The 13,094-nt window shown below is 34.9% G+C and overlaps 1 protein-coding gene across 3 annotated transcripts; it reads right to left on the bottom strand.

Moving 5' to 3' along the window:
- Positions 1–968: 968 nt before the first annotated feature.
- On the bottom strand, positions 969–3,740 carry Det (baculoviral IAP repeat containing deterin). 3 transcript variants are annotated; one of them, XM_089637789.1, is made up of 3 exons: positions 3,608–3,740; positions 2,180–2,461; positions 969–1,217 (listed from the first exon to the last, which is right to left on the bottom strand). In XM_089637789.1, the coding sequence occupies exons 2-3, from the start codon at positions 2,459–2,461 to the stop codon at positions 1,092–1,094; spliced, it is 408 nt and encodes a 135-aa protein (XP_089493915.1). In that variant the 5' UTR covers positions 3,608–3,740; the 3' UTR covers positions 969–1,091. The 3 variants fall into 3 exon arrangements, with proteins under 3 accessions (XP_089493915.1, XP_089493916.1, XP_089493914.1); XM_089637790.1 differs by having other exon boundaries at positions 3,694–3,731; XM_089637788.1 differs by having other exon boundaries at positions 3,538–3,720.
- Between the last annotated feature and the right edge of the window lie 9,354 nt (positions 3,741–13,094).

Genomic DNA, 13,094 nt, shown 5'->3' on the forward strand with positions numbered 1-13,094 from the left:
CAGTTATTTAATGTCTTTTAATATGCGTCGAAGCGTAGATCCAGTTCCATAAGTTTTTTTTAACCATTTTAAGTTTATGGAAAATTCAGATGTAAAAAAATAAATATTTTTGGGTTCTCTATGTGATAGAGTTGAGTAGAACACAGTATTCGCACAGAAGCATTGCTAAGTTTGACATGACTCTTGTCATTCGCCTGGTTTTCAGCTGGAAGATGTACCACTTTCAAAAATCTACTGTCACACATCAACAAAATGGCAAATAATTTGATTACAATTGCTTAAAAAATTGAATCTCATTAAACTTGTCAAAAAATACATAATAAATTATAACAATCGAAATATTCCCGACGAACAGTTATTTAATATAATATCTGCATTGAAGCTTACATTTTATTTGTAGCTAGTTTCTCACTAGGAGAGATCGATATTCTCATTCAAGTAGTTTTTTCTAATTGTGTTAGAAACAACATTCAATATTCCATCATGTGCGGGTGCGAATGCACAACCGACGTGTGCAGTAGGAATGGAGTTATGATTTCTGTTTTATCTATGGCTTACCTATACCTTGTTCATATTACTGCCCGATTTTAGCCCGGCACCCGGCAGTAAAGCCCGGCCGAGCCCAGGACTCTGCAGTAAGTCCCGGCACCCGGCATCTGTTAACCATTTTTTAATTGTTATTTTATTTATTAAATGGGGTTCTTCAAAACATATGTTTTCAATGATGTAAAGTGATAAAAATCGCTAAACCTATAAAAAGTTTACATTATTCTCAAGGGTTTGACATTCATTGATGTTGACATAATAAAAAAAGTTATTTATAAATAATATTTGCATATGGTGATATGATAATTTATTATTATGTTTTCATTCACTGATTATTGGCAGTATTGGAAGGCAATAAATAATATAAAACTCATTATATAAATACAAAAATATGATTACATATATTTTATTAGACATAAATATTTACATTAATAAGATGAAATTAAAATTAAATAAGTAGGTACATAAGAATAATACATATCCAGAGTTGATCTCTATAGCTCGAAATAGGCAATGTGTAAAAATGAAAACAAGATGGCGGCCAGCTAACTCAATGTCAATTTGGTGTCCATTTCTCTGGGCTGTTCATCGAGGGTTTCAATAAACTTCTCGTGCCATTTCTTAATGACTAATTTCTTGTGTTCCAATACGACCTCGGAGAATTCCAGTAGCTGAAAATAAAAAGAAGAGGGTTAGGTTAGCGTCATAAAAAAAACAATGCCTAGTTGATTAAAATGATGAATGATGAGATGCCCTGTTATGATTTTCATTACTTCAACGGCAATCCATCATATCTGGCCACTTATCACATTTAGACACTTTTTGCCAGTGATTTTAGACAAACGAGGGGCATTTGAGATGTGGCTGTCATGTGACTGTCCATTTCAAATTAACCATCTCTATTTCTGTGTCTTGAGAATGAGACTCGAGAAGCCCAGTCTAAAAAACTTATACATCTGTAGTCTAAGTCAACACGGCGTTGGTGCATCGATCTATACAGGGTGTCCGGAAACTCGTAGTACAAGCGGAAAACTGGTGAATCTACATCACATTTGAAGTCGATTTTGTGGTATATTTTTTTTTTATTTGAGCTTTCGTTATCGAGTAAATCGAGTTTGAAGTTGATTTTTTTTTTTTTTTTTTTTTTTTAATCAAATTCTTATAAATTATTACTGAAGATCAAAGTACCCAACTAATTAAAACTATTTGAAAGTAAAACAAATGAAGAAACTCGGATTTGAAGCATTATTTTGAAATCACCCTTCATTTAACCCGGTGTAATCATAAAATATTTCTGCTCTGCAGGGTTAAAACATATGTTATTCAACCCTAAACACCAGAAAAAACTTTAACCCTAAAATAGCCGAAAAATATTTTTTTTTGGTTTTTTTTTTTTTTTTTGAAAATGCTCAAATCAAAAAATTTTATGTTTTTTAGGGTTCCCCGTGTGGTGTAGATTCTCCAGTTTCCCGCTTGTACTACGAGTTTCCAGACACCGTGTATATGACATGTTCAAAAGTACCCGATCACTTCGCCAGAGGGTCACGTAAAACAATCGATCGACCCAGGACCCAGGACTAGTAGTAATAGCTTCTAAATTGAGTATTTCTTTGTTCAAAAAGTTTTGTCTTACCGTTAATTCTGTTTCAGGTTTTCCAATTTGAATAAATTTGCAATAGGGCGCGTGGCTGATGTGCTCCTGCCATGGATCGTCATCAATCTCCCAGCCATCCATTTCCTTTCCGCACACAAAGCACTGTGCGGACACGTCCTCATCCGGCACACCCTTCCTCTTGTAAAAGCCGGCTTCTGCCATCTTCCGCTTGTTGCACTTGGCCTGGTCTCCGTACGGCCACGTCCCGAATGTGGCAACCCTCATTTCTTCCAGGAAAATTTTACTTTCTGTGGGTTCCATCTGAAAACAAGGATGTTATTAGATAATATAACATGAAGAAAAATGTGGCAGGCTGAGGAAGATATCGACGGACTGCGTGAAAGATGAATGATGTAACAGGACGGGATGCAACAGAGAGAATTTGTTTATAACGGGTAAGTTTGAAACATCACATCGAACAGCTAAATTTTATTTTATTATTGGCATGAGGTTGCATCATACGTTTGATACTTCAAGAAATCATTATTGATATGTGGCCATATTAGCCTTGCCTTGATACGGCAATATTCGTTGTCGATTATTCAATGCTGAAAAACCTGACGTACTTAACCAACCGAAACTTTCGCAACCGAAAGGTTTATTTTTTTTTTACACTGACCCCACACAGGAGGCCCTGATGAAAAAAATTTCCCTCAGGGTCTGTCACCTTTTGGGATGCTGTGTGGAGGGTATTTTTTAAGGAAAAGAAGGAGAGGAAGTTCTGTAAAGGTATAAGGGTTGAGTAGGAATCTAGGGATCAGTGTCTCCAGGAGTGATGGACATGAATATTTCCCTCTCGCTGCGGCGCAAGGCGATGGGTCGAGAGACCAGTTGGAGAGGTTAAAGGGTCTCCTCAAACCAGCCCCTTTTATCTGGCACGCCACGCAGTTGATGGGCAGGCGCATCCTGAGCACACCACACCCGATGAACCATGGCACCCCTGCAGCCTTTGGTGATTTAACCAAACGTAGCGAACCACTTGGGGTGACCTATGGCAGAGGAGCTGGTTATCTAATAAAAGGTTCCCGGGGCGGCAGTACCCAAACCCGCCTACCAAATTGTAAAGTGGGTAAAGCACAAATATCACATTTTCGATACATTTGTATAAAAATTTAACGTGAATTCGGTTCTATTTTATTAAATTAACGACTCATTGGGAACCAGTAAGCAATTATGCAAATTATGTAGAAAGCAGGTAATATCTCGTATTTATATTATATTAACACACAAACAAATACATTAATTTAATGCAGAATTGCTCACAATGTAATGCAGTGTTTACAGTGGATACAATTGTAACTATCTAGATAAAAAAAATAACCATCTTGATTACTTACGACGCCTTTGACAGAATGCATTGTCTTGTACACGAATTACAATATTTTCTCCACTTCAAAATCTACTTACTCTTGATTGGGATACGGATGTATAGAATTAGAACAACACAGCCTTTATAATATTCAGTTAAAATCTGGGAAATTAGTCGTATTTACCGATAAAATAATGAAATGTAAAAGACGATGGAAGTCAGTAAAACAGGAAACAAACAGTAAAATTCAAATAATATATACAAAGATAAAATTCATATAAAATTACACTTCATTTTTTTTATCTATGGTGTGGACAAATTATAAAACGTACTATTCACGCTAAAAATAATTATTACGGACGTTGAAAGTGAAATGAAGAACTCCATTGAAAATATATATATAAAATATATCTTCTATTTATCGTTAATGTTTGTTTGTTCAAAATCTTAAATCTCAGAAAGTTCACCGGTTGCTATGAAATTTTGACATTACGCGTGGGTTGTTTTATTATATAGATGTCACCTGTGATAGGTAAAAACGTGTTTTTTTGTAAAACAAACAGCGCCTTCTGTTGGACATAAAAGCAACACGCTCTATTGTTTCTCTATCTGCATAGACAGATTGAGACGCAGCAACACCTGGCAGGGTATAGCTAGTATTTTTATAAAAATTAATATAAATTTATAGATCAACAAACGCCGATTCTGATAATATAATTACACGTAAAAAAATATATATATATATATATCCTTATTTATAAATAAGAAAAATACATTCATATGCTATGATCTATTCCCACCTGATTTATTTAGTTATTATATGGGGCACCATTATCAAAACACAGATAAATATTTTATTTTAATAGACTTTGTGATTCCTCAGAATCTATTGTAATCGTAAGTATATTCTAAGTTGAACAAAAAGCTATTTTAATTGTAAATATTTCAAAACACAAGCTTACCTCACTTTTCAACATTTTAGTTCAGAAAATCATCTGGAAATTGTTATTTTTGTCGCAAGCCGCGAATTTTAAAAAATAGCACAACCTGTTTTTCATCTTATTCTGTTTATCTTAGTTTGTGTGGATATAACACGTTAATAGGAAAACAAAATTAAATAGGTTAAGGTTATTAACAAACCAAACCTTCCTTTTCTCCAATTACTTTGGCGTTTATATTTCACAAGGATAGGAGTTCCTTACTTTCGAGTCTCGTGTTTTACATATACATTATCTTCAAAAGGTAAATAATTTTAGATGGAGAATTAATAGCGAAGCAGTGTAATTTTATTGGCCAAATTATTCATTCTATCCGACTCCGAAAAGTCATTTTCTTTGCATATTGGTATAATACTTGTGTTGAAAAGAAAAAGCATGCCCGATATATCAGTCCAGGTCCAGGGGGGTACAACTCCGATCGAAAATTGGAACCGAAATATTGTTACGTCATATGATTGTTGTAACTTGTAACTATTCTGGTAACTATATCCACCGATGAAAAACTCTGAAAGTCTATGGAATAAACTTTCAGAGTTTTTCATTGTTGCATAGAATAATAAGGCTCCAAATGAGAATAGCACTGTATCGGTATCGATCTAGTGAGTGGTTTATGTATCTATCAGTCAGTCCGTATTCTCGCTATGTACGATATTATTCGCTCAAATATAAAGCATGCTCAATAAGGTGGAGTGAAATTTTTTTTTTGAGAATTTCGAAATCGGCATAGTTGTGAAAGATGCTTCATATATTAAAAATTACAACAAAAATAATAACAAAAATATATTCACAATACCTGGACATCGCCAAAGCTTTATATTTTATCATTTTCACGATTTTACCTAAGTATTTATAGCTCATATACGCGAAATAAAACACACAAAAAATTTGTATTTTACCATTTATTTTACAGATAATACATTCGTAGATTGTTAGAATGGAACAAATAGTGGAAATAAAAAATGTACATATATTATTTACCGCATTGAAAAACTTGAAAATTACAAAAGTTACTATGAACGGTACCACATTTTGGTGTTAAAAATAGGCATAAGGTGTCGTGACTCTAACCTTGTTTTTATTAATCCATCTCGCCTCAAGGGTCCACAAACAACGGCTGAGGCTTCTGTTACAATTTTCACACATCTTTCTGTAGCTTGAAAATTCTTTATCATTGGTAGTATGACATCCTCAATTATCGTGTGATCGGTAATGGCTTGTAAAATTGTCTCGTCACTTACAAATTTGGTTTGTGGTGGCTCGGTTATATTTTCCCATTTTATAACATCAATATAATCATCTGCTGAAAAATCAAAAACAGGCACTTTGAAGGTACGAATAAAGTCTGATTGCATTTTCATTTGCCGAGCTTTCAATATTATTCTCAACGCCAACTCTCTTACGTATTTTCGGTTGTCGTTTAACATGGCTAACAATATATTTTCGTGATTCCCAAAAAAGCCATTACGCTGGATTACTGGATCAATAATATCTTTTAAATCACTGGGCAAATACCGTGAAAGCACTATTGTTTTGTGTAAATGCCTTGCACCGGACATAGGTGCGTAAACTGTTAATACAAATGTCGTTAAAGTTACCATATTTTTTTATGGTTTTAGGGTAGAAATGTAAAGCCGAAGAATCCGATTCGCTGTAGTGAGCCACCTGAATTTTACAATTTTACCGGGATTTGTTTTTGATAAATTTTCATTGCTGAATCCGGAGTCAATAGTTTTACACATTTTCAGTAGATACAGCTGATCTGTACTTAAATCCTGTGTATTTGTGATACTTGGTAATGAACATTGAATGATTTTAAATTTCACGACAGGAAATAAAAAATGAATAGGAATGCTGGATAAGATGACGTCCCCATCACAAAAAAAGGCCTTGGAAATGATTTCTCCAGTGGTTGAAGATGAGGAATCTGACGGAGCATCGGACTATTCCGACGTGTCTGAAAATGAGAGTGAAATCCCAGTGTCCTCAGTCCAGATACTGAACGACACTGAAGCAAGTCTAAGAGCACTCCAAGATGTCCTTGCTGAAAAGTAGTCAAGAGTCTCAAAGGATCAACAACTGCGGATAAGCGCATATGTATCCGCTGTATTCAGATCAGTTTCACAGCTGTTATTGGAACGAGAGGGCTTCAAAGCTGATCTGGCAACAGTCAATGCCAAATTAATAGTGGCAAAGGGAGAGATCGCGATTGAAAAAGCAGAAAACCAACACAGGTTAGAAAAAATATTGCAGTTGGAGTCAGATCTAGGACCAGTGATGCGTAGAGTAGCCGATGCCACGGAAGCAAGCCTATCATTTGCCGATATTGTGAAAAATGGCCCACAGAAGATGATACCATCAATCAACCGCTCAGGACTTAACGTTGGGACCCCCAAACCTGCTGTATGCATCTTCCCAAAGCTGGATTCTACAAAAGATAGCGACGATACGAAACAGCTACTAAAAGATACATTACGACCATCAGAACTTGGAATCCGTGTGACGGGCATTAGGAGTATCCGAAACAAAGGCGTTGTAATCCATACTGCAACACAAGAAGATCAGGATAAAATACTGAAAACCCCATGTCTAGCAAACTCGGACACTCTAAGCGCACGATTACCAACAAAAAGGCTTCCAAGGGTGATTTTCTTCAACGTTCCTCGTGACCTAACGGACGAGTGCTTCCTAAAAAATGCCTTAGCAGGAGCCCAGGACAAAGCAGGCCTAGATTTCGCAGTAAAAAGTTGCAAGCTAAGTCACCTTGCTGGCGCTCGAACTGGATCAACTTGCCACCGGGTCTTCGAGGTTCCTGCCCACATTCGTCACGTGCTGGTGGAGCAGGGGAAAGTCTTTGTGGACTGGAATGTGTGCCGTGTTCGTGACTTCATTGGACTTACAGTGTGCTCCAAGTGCCAAATGATCGGACATTCCTTCAAGTTTTGCAAGGACCAGCAAAGATGTGGATACTGCGCAGGCGAAGGTCACGTCCGGATAAACTGCCCAAAAGCCGCCGCCGAGACTGTCTGCGCCACCTGTACAAGATTTGGGAAGCCCGCTGCACATCCGACTGGAGACAAGGACTCCTGCCCGGCCTACAAGGCTGCCCTTGCCAAGGACTTTGCAACTATTGATTATGGCGTCTAATTACATTGAAGAAGATGACGAGGTAGATTACGAAAATACTCATAATTTCTGTGATTGGCTAAAGTTTCATAGCAACTACAATATGGAAAATATTAATATTGTTCAGTTGAATGTTAGATCGATTTATAAATACTGGGATACTTTGAATGTCTACTTAAATACTTGTTGGAAGCATATTCATGTGTTAATGTTATGTGAAACGGCTATAACACCGAATCTTGTCTGTCTGTATAATATTCCTGGATTTAATTGTTACAACTATTGCCGAACTAAAAAATCTGGAGGAGGTATATTGCTATATGTTCGAAATGAATTCACATTTCAACAGAAAACAATAGAAACAAATCATTTTGAATGTGTGCTTGGCTCTATGACACTTCCAAACAAGAGTATTTTAAACATCATAGCAATATACCGCCCCCCCAACTCTAGCCAACCACAATTTCTTAATGAAATATCTGCCATTCTGCATACTATAAGCCCCAAAGAAAATGTTTTACTTATAGGAGATATTAATCTAGACTTGTTAAATTGTCAAAACCCTATTATTATGGCATATGAAAATATAATGTCGGATAATTATTTAATCAAATGTATTTGTGACGTAACTAGAGAAGCAGTTTTAGCAGGAAAAGTTACTCGTACTTGTTTAGACCACATATTTGTCCGATTTAACAGTGGATGTAAACAAAGCGATTCTCTTTCCTCATGTGTATGTAATAATATTACTATAGCGGATCACTTTTTAACTGCAGTTAATATTAAATATAGTGCAAGGAAAGAAGCCCCAGAACACGGGGAAAGAATTTCGTTTTTATCGCAAAACAAAATCGACAAAAACATTCATAATTTTAAGTGGCACTCCTTGCTTGAGGAACAAGATTGCAATATACTATATAGTAAAATTAAAAACAACTTTAAGAATTTGTATGAACAGAGTAAAATCGTTATGAATTATAAACCCAAAAAAGACCTCTGTCAATAAAACCTTGGATAACTTCTAATATGTTAAAAAACATAAAAAAAAAGATTCATTGTACAGAAGGTGGAAGAATTTTCCTAGCAATCAATTCTTTGAATTGGAATATAAAACTTTCAGAAATAAGATGACAAAAGAAATTATTAAATGTAAGTCTACCTTTTTTAACAATAAATTCAAAAATTATTTTGAAATACAAAAAAAACTTGGGATGAAATAAATAAATTATTAGGACGCAAGTCCAAAAGTAGTTGTGACGAAATAATCTCGAAATATATGTTAAATACGAATAATGAAGAAACCGTAGCAGATAAGTTTGTTGAATATTTTACAAATAGTGTTAGCTCTATGATACATAAATGTGATTATTTAGCATCGACCGTCAGGCCGAATGAAGTGCAACATAGTATGTACCTACCCAGAGCTACCTGCCAAGAAATCAATATTATTGTTAGCAAATTAAACAATTCAAAGTCACCAGGGATTGACAACATTCGAATGTTTGACATTAAGACACATATTAATATTTTAGGGCCTGTTATAACACACTTTATCAATTTAATTTTATCGCAAGCAGTAATACCAGATGAACTAAAAAGTAGCATCATCAGGCCAATTTACAAAGGGGGCAAACATACAGATATTCAAAATTATAGGCCAATAAGCATATTGCCAGCCCTAGAAAAAATACTTGAAAAATACATTTCCATAAAACTTAATAAATATCTAGAATCTTTCTCTTTGTTGGATCCCAACCAATATGGATTTCAAAAGAAAAAAAGTACGGAAATGCTGCTTCAGGAATTTTCAAATCACATAAATTATGAATTAAATCTAAAAAAACAAGTGTTGGTTTTATTCATAGATAACTCTAAGGCATTTGATACCATTGATACAAATAAACTATTAGAAACACTGGAGGCAATAGGAATTAGAGGAAAGCTGCTAGTTTTATTAAAAAATTTACTAACTGATCGACAAATAAGAGTAAAAATTCTTAAAAAATTTAGCAAAAGAAAATATATCTCAACAGGTGTTGCACAGGGGTCAATTCTAGGGCCAACCCTTTATATTATTTATGTCTCAATTATGAGAAAATTGTTTTCATTTGCTAAACATTTTGTATATGCAGACGATACGGCGCTCGTAATATCGCACGAAGATCTGGTTACTGCAATGAACCTTATGCAACATGATTTTATTGCCCTACTGAAATGGTCGCATGATGCAGGCCTCTTTATAAACGCCAAAAAAACTAAAATTATGCACATCAGATCTCCACACGCCAGATGTAATGTAATTCCTTCATTATATACACACACATTTGACTGCATACATAAAAATGTTGCACAGCCCTGTTCATGTGAAACCATTGATTTTGTCAAAAGTTATGTATATTTGGGTGTTACTATTGACTGCTACATGAAATGGGATGTACAAATTGCTCATGTTTGTAAACGTCTACGAGCTATTGTGGGTAGGATTTATAAAATAAAATATTTCGTGCCTATAAGTACTTTAAGTTAATCTACTTATCTCTGGCTGAATCCACTATACGTTATGGAATTACTTCTTGGGGACATTCTTGTAAAACTAATATAAGCTATATACAAACATTACAAAACTCCATTATAAAATTGTTAATCCATAAATATGACAATCAACACAGAAGTAACATTAAATTAATATACAAGTCTCTGAATATTTTACCTGTCAGAGGATTATTGTTTTATAATATTGTAAGTCAACATGTTATATTGTCTGATTCATTGTATAGGGAAAGAGTTTGCCATAAACATAACACAAGATTCACTCAAAATGAAGGACTGGTAGTTCCGAAATGTACTAATAAATATGGTGAAAGAACTTTAAACTATATAGTACCCAAAATGTTTAACTTATTACCAATGACAATTAAAAATAATAACATGTATACTGCTAATGTTAAATATAATCTAAGGAAATGGTTATTGGATAATAATGATCTATACTGATGCCCCTGAAATGGAATTCATATTGTTAGAAAATGGAAAAACAATTATTTTGTAATACCTGACTACCTACCTCTATTTATGAAACTATTGATGTACTTGTTGATAATACTAATTTGTTCATACATTTATTTTTACTTGCTTATTTTATAAGGCTTTTATGTTTTATGTTGATAATACTAATTTGTTCATACATTTATTTTTACTTGCTTATTATATAAGGCTTTTATGCTGCTATTTAAACTTTTCTGCAATGTAACCAATTTATGTAATTATGTACCGTTCAAATTGTATCTTATGAATGTATAAATGTTGTCTCTATGTCCCTGCTGACAAACTACATAAGTAGTTTAGCGGGTTTAAATGTGAATAAATAAAAAAAAAATTAAAAAAAAAAGTTGTTCCCACTTATTTAAAGATTTACCAATAATTCCAGTGAAACTTTGCGGTCCAGTCGTGGTTCCATCGATGTTCTCAAAGAGATGTCGCAAAATGAGTTCGTTTGCTTGTAATTGCCAGACAATCGACTGTAAAGGCCGTTTGAGATGTGATTCAAGGTGCCGAATAACACCTCCTTTGTACCCCGTATTAATTGCAGTTCCGTCGCATCCAATTGCAACATTTTTTTCCAAAGCAATATCTTTCGAAGACAGTAATGAAATAATTCCATTACTTACTGCTTCAGATTTTCCGGTTTTTAATGAAATTTGTCCCATGTACTCGCTACCTGGTTCTTTTACTAAACTAACGTGTTCTTCAGTTATTATTTTTCGCCGGCTGTCCTCCATGCTTAAAGTTTTGTCCTTCCGTCCGTCGAAGTATAAACCAAATTGATTGGAATCGATTACTAACGGCTTACTAGTAAGGGCAGTTCTTTTCTTCATTCGAGCTCGATGATTTTTACTCCTATCCACAACGCGAGATGTATCGTTCTGTGAAATTAAGCCAACATCTTGTAATACAGCGAAAACAATTGCAGCTCCTGCTCGATCTGAAATACAATATCTGTCTAGTGTTCTGGCCACAACAGGGAAGTCTTTCACCTCATGGTGAGAATTATTTGGTTGTGCTTCACTTTGCATTATTTCTTGAGGAATTGAAGACGAAGCACATTTTTTTGAGAGTCTAAAGTTTAAACTACAAGAAGGAATAGCGTCAGTACCCCGATCTACTAGATAATGTCTAGCGGATCGGAAACTTCGCCAAGATGATACGCGGTACACTTCACTCTGTTTGATACGCGTTTGGGGTAGAAGGATTCGTTGCTGTGTGGGAATAGTTTAACTGTTCCTACAGTCCTACTTTATAATTATATTATAAAATAATAATGTAATTATATCATAGGTGATAAATAAACACTCAATTTTTTTTACATTATTATAAGAATTTCTAAGAATCGGGAGAACATTATTGGTGTTTTCAGTGTTTTTATCAAAAATTCAAAGTGGTGGCGATGTCGTAATTATAAATAAATATATTTTTTTAATTTTTTATTTAAGATAAATACATAACGGAGCACCAATCCCGCGTATGCCGAATTCTATATTACGAAAAAAAAATTCTCCATACTAGACCGCTCCACCTTAATGCTCAATTCACCGCTCAAGCCTTGATAAATCGGGAGTCAGACGGTTCACTTTTCGTTAATTTCTGTCTTTCATTTTGCCTCTTTCACTCGGAGTGAAACGCTTGAACACCGAATGAAGGCTCGCTCATTTCTCTTGGTATAATTTGCGTTTTATTCGTGCAGGAATATCAAGGCCCACGGCCCAAGACACGGTGCGACGGCATCATAGTGGGAAAGGACGGATGATTGTTAATTTTTATAATCATTCTATATGTGCCGTGTGAACGCGGAGTGAAATAAAAATGAACGTTCACTCAAGTGAATATTCACCCTACTGAACCGTCTGATACCCGCTTACGCAGTAGAATGGTTCCCTTTGTAGACGCCGAGGCGCTAGCGGTCACACGTCACACTTGACGTTAACGTTGGTTTATGTAAATAATTTCATACTTTAATTTCACCGAAATTTACGTAAATTGCCTAATTTTATCAGGATTAACAATGGTTTCATAATCATCGAACGATGAGGAATGTCAATGTTACATTGATTATCAATCTAAAATAATCTGGCAAGGGATTTTTAACGTCTTGACAGTATGTTTTCAACGGTTATTTCGTCATAATTTCACGAAGAGCCTAGCAAAAAATAGCTTTTTAAAATTAGTATCCCCGTATATAATCAAAAATCATCAAAAATGAACTCGTAAACGCTGCCGTCAGGGTCGTTGACAGTTTTAAAGTTCATGATCACACAATGACAGTAAAGAGCAAATGTTTGCATAAAATAAAGCAAATTCGTTCCTCTCGGTGTGATTTCCGTCTGTGCCCGATTTTATTTTGCTATGGGCAAAAATATTGTCTATTGTAGGATTTTTTTCTATGGATTATATTCATAACTTGGTGTCT

Source organism: Hesperophylax consimilis, chromosome 12 (genome assembly GCF_061612785.1).
Source record: "Hesperophylax consimilis isolate HC1 chromosome 12, BYU_Hcon_1.0, whole genome shotgun sequence".
Taxonomy (NCBI): domain Eukaryota; kingdom Metazoa; phylum Arthropoda; class Insecta; order Trichoptera; family Limnephilidae; genus Hesperophylax; species Hesperophylax consimilis.

Bases quoted from the DNA above. Each gene is read 5' to 3' on its own strand.
- Det (XM_089637788.1), bottom strand. From the start codon at position 3,558: ATGCATTCTGTCAAAGGCGTC. The intron at 2,462-3,537 runs GTAAGTAATCAA...CCTTGTTTTCAG, and splicing joins TGCATTCTGTCAAAGGCGTC to ATGGAACCCACAGAAAGTAA. The intron at 1,218-2,179 runs GTAAGACAAAAC...TTTTATTTTCAG, and splicing joins AACCTGAAACAGAATTAACG to CTACTGGAATTCTCCGAGGT.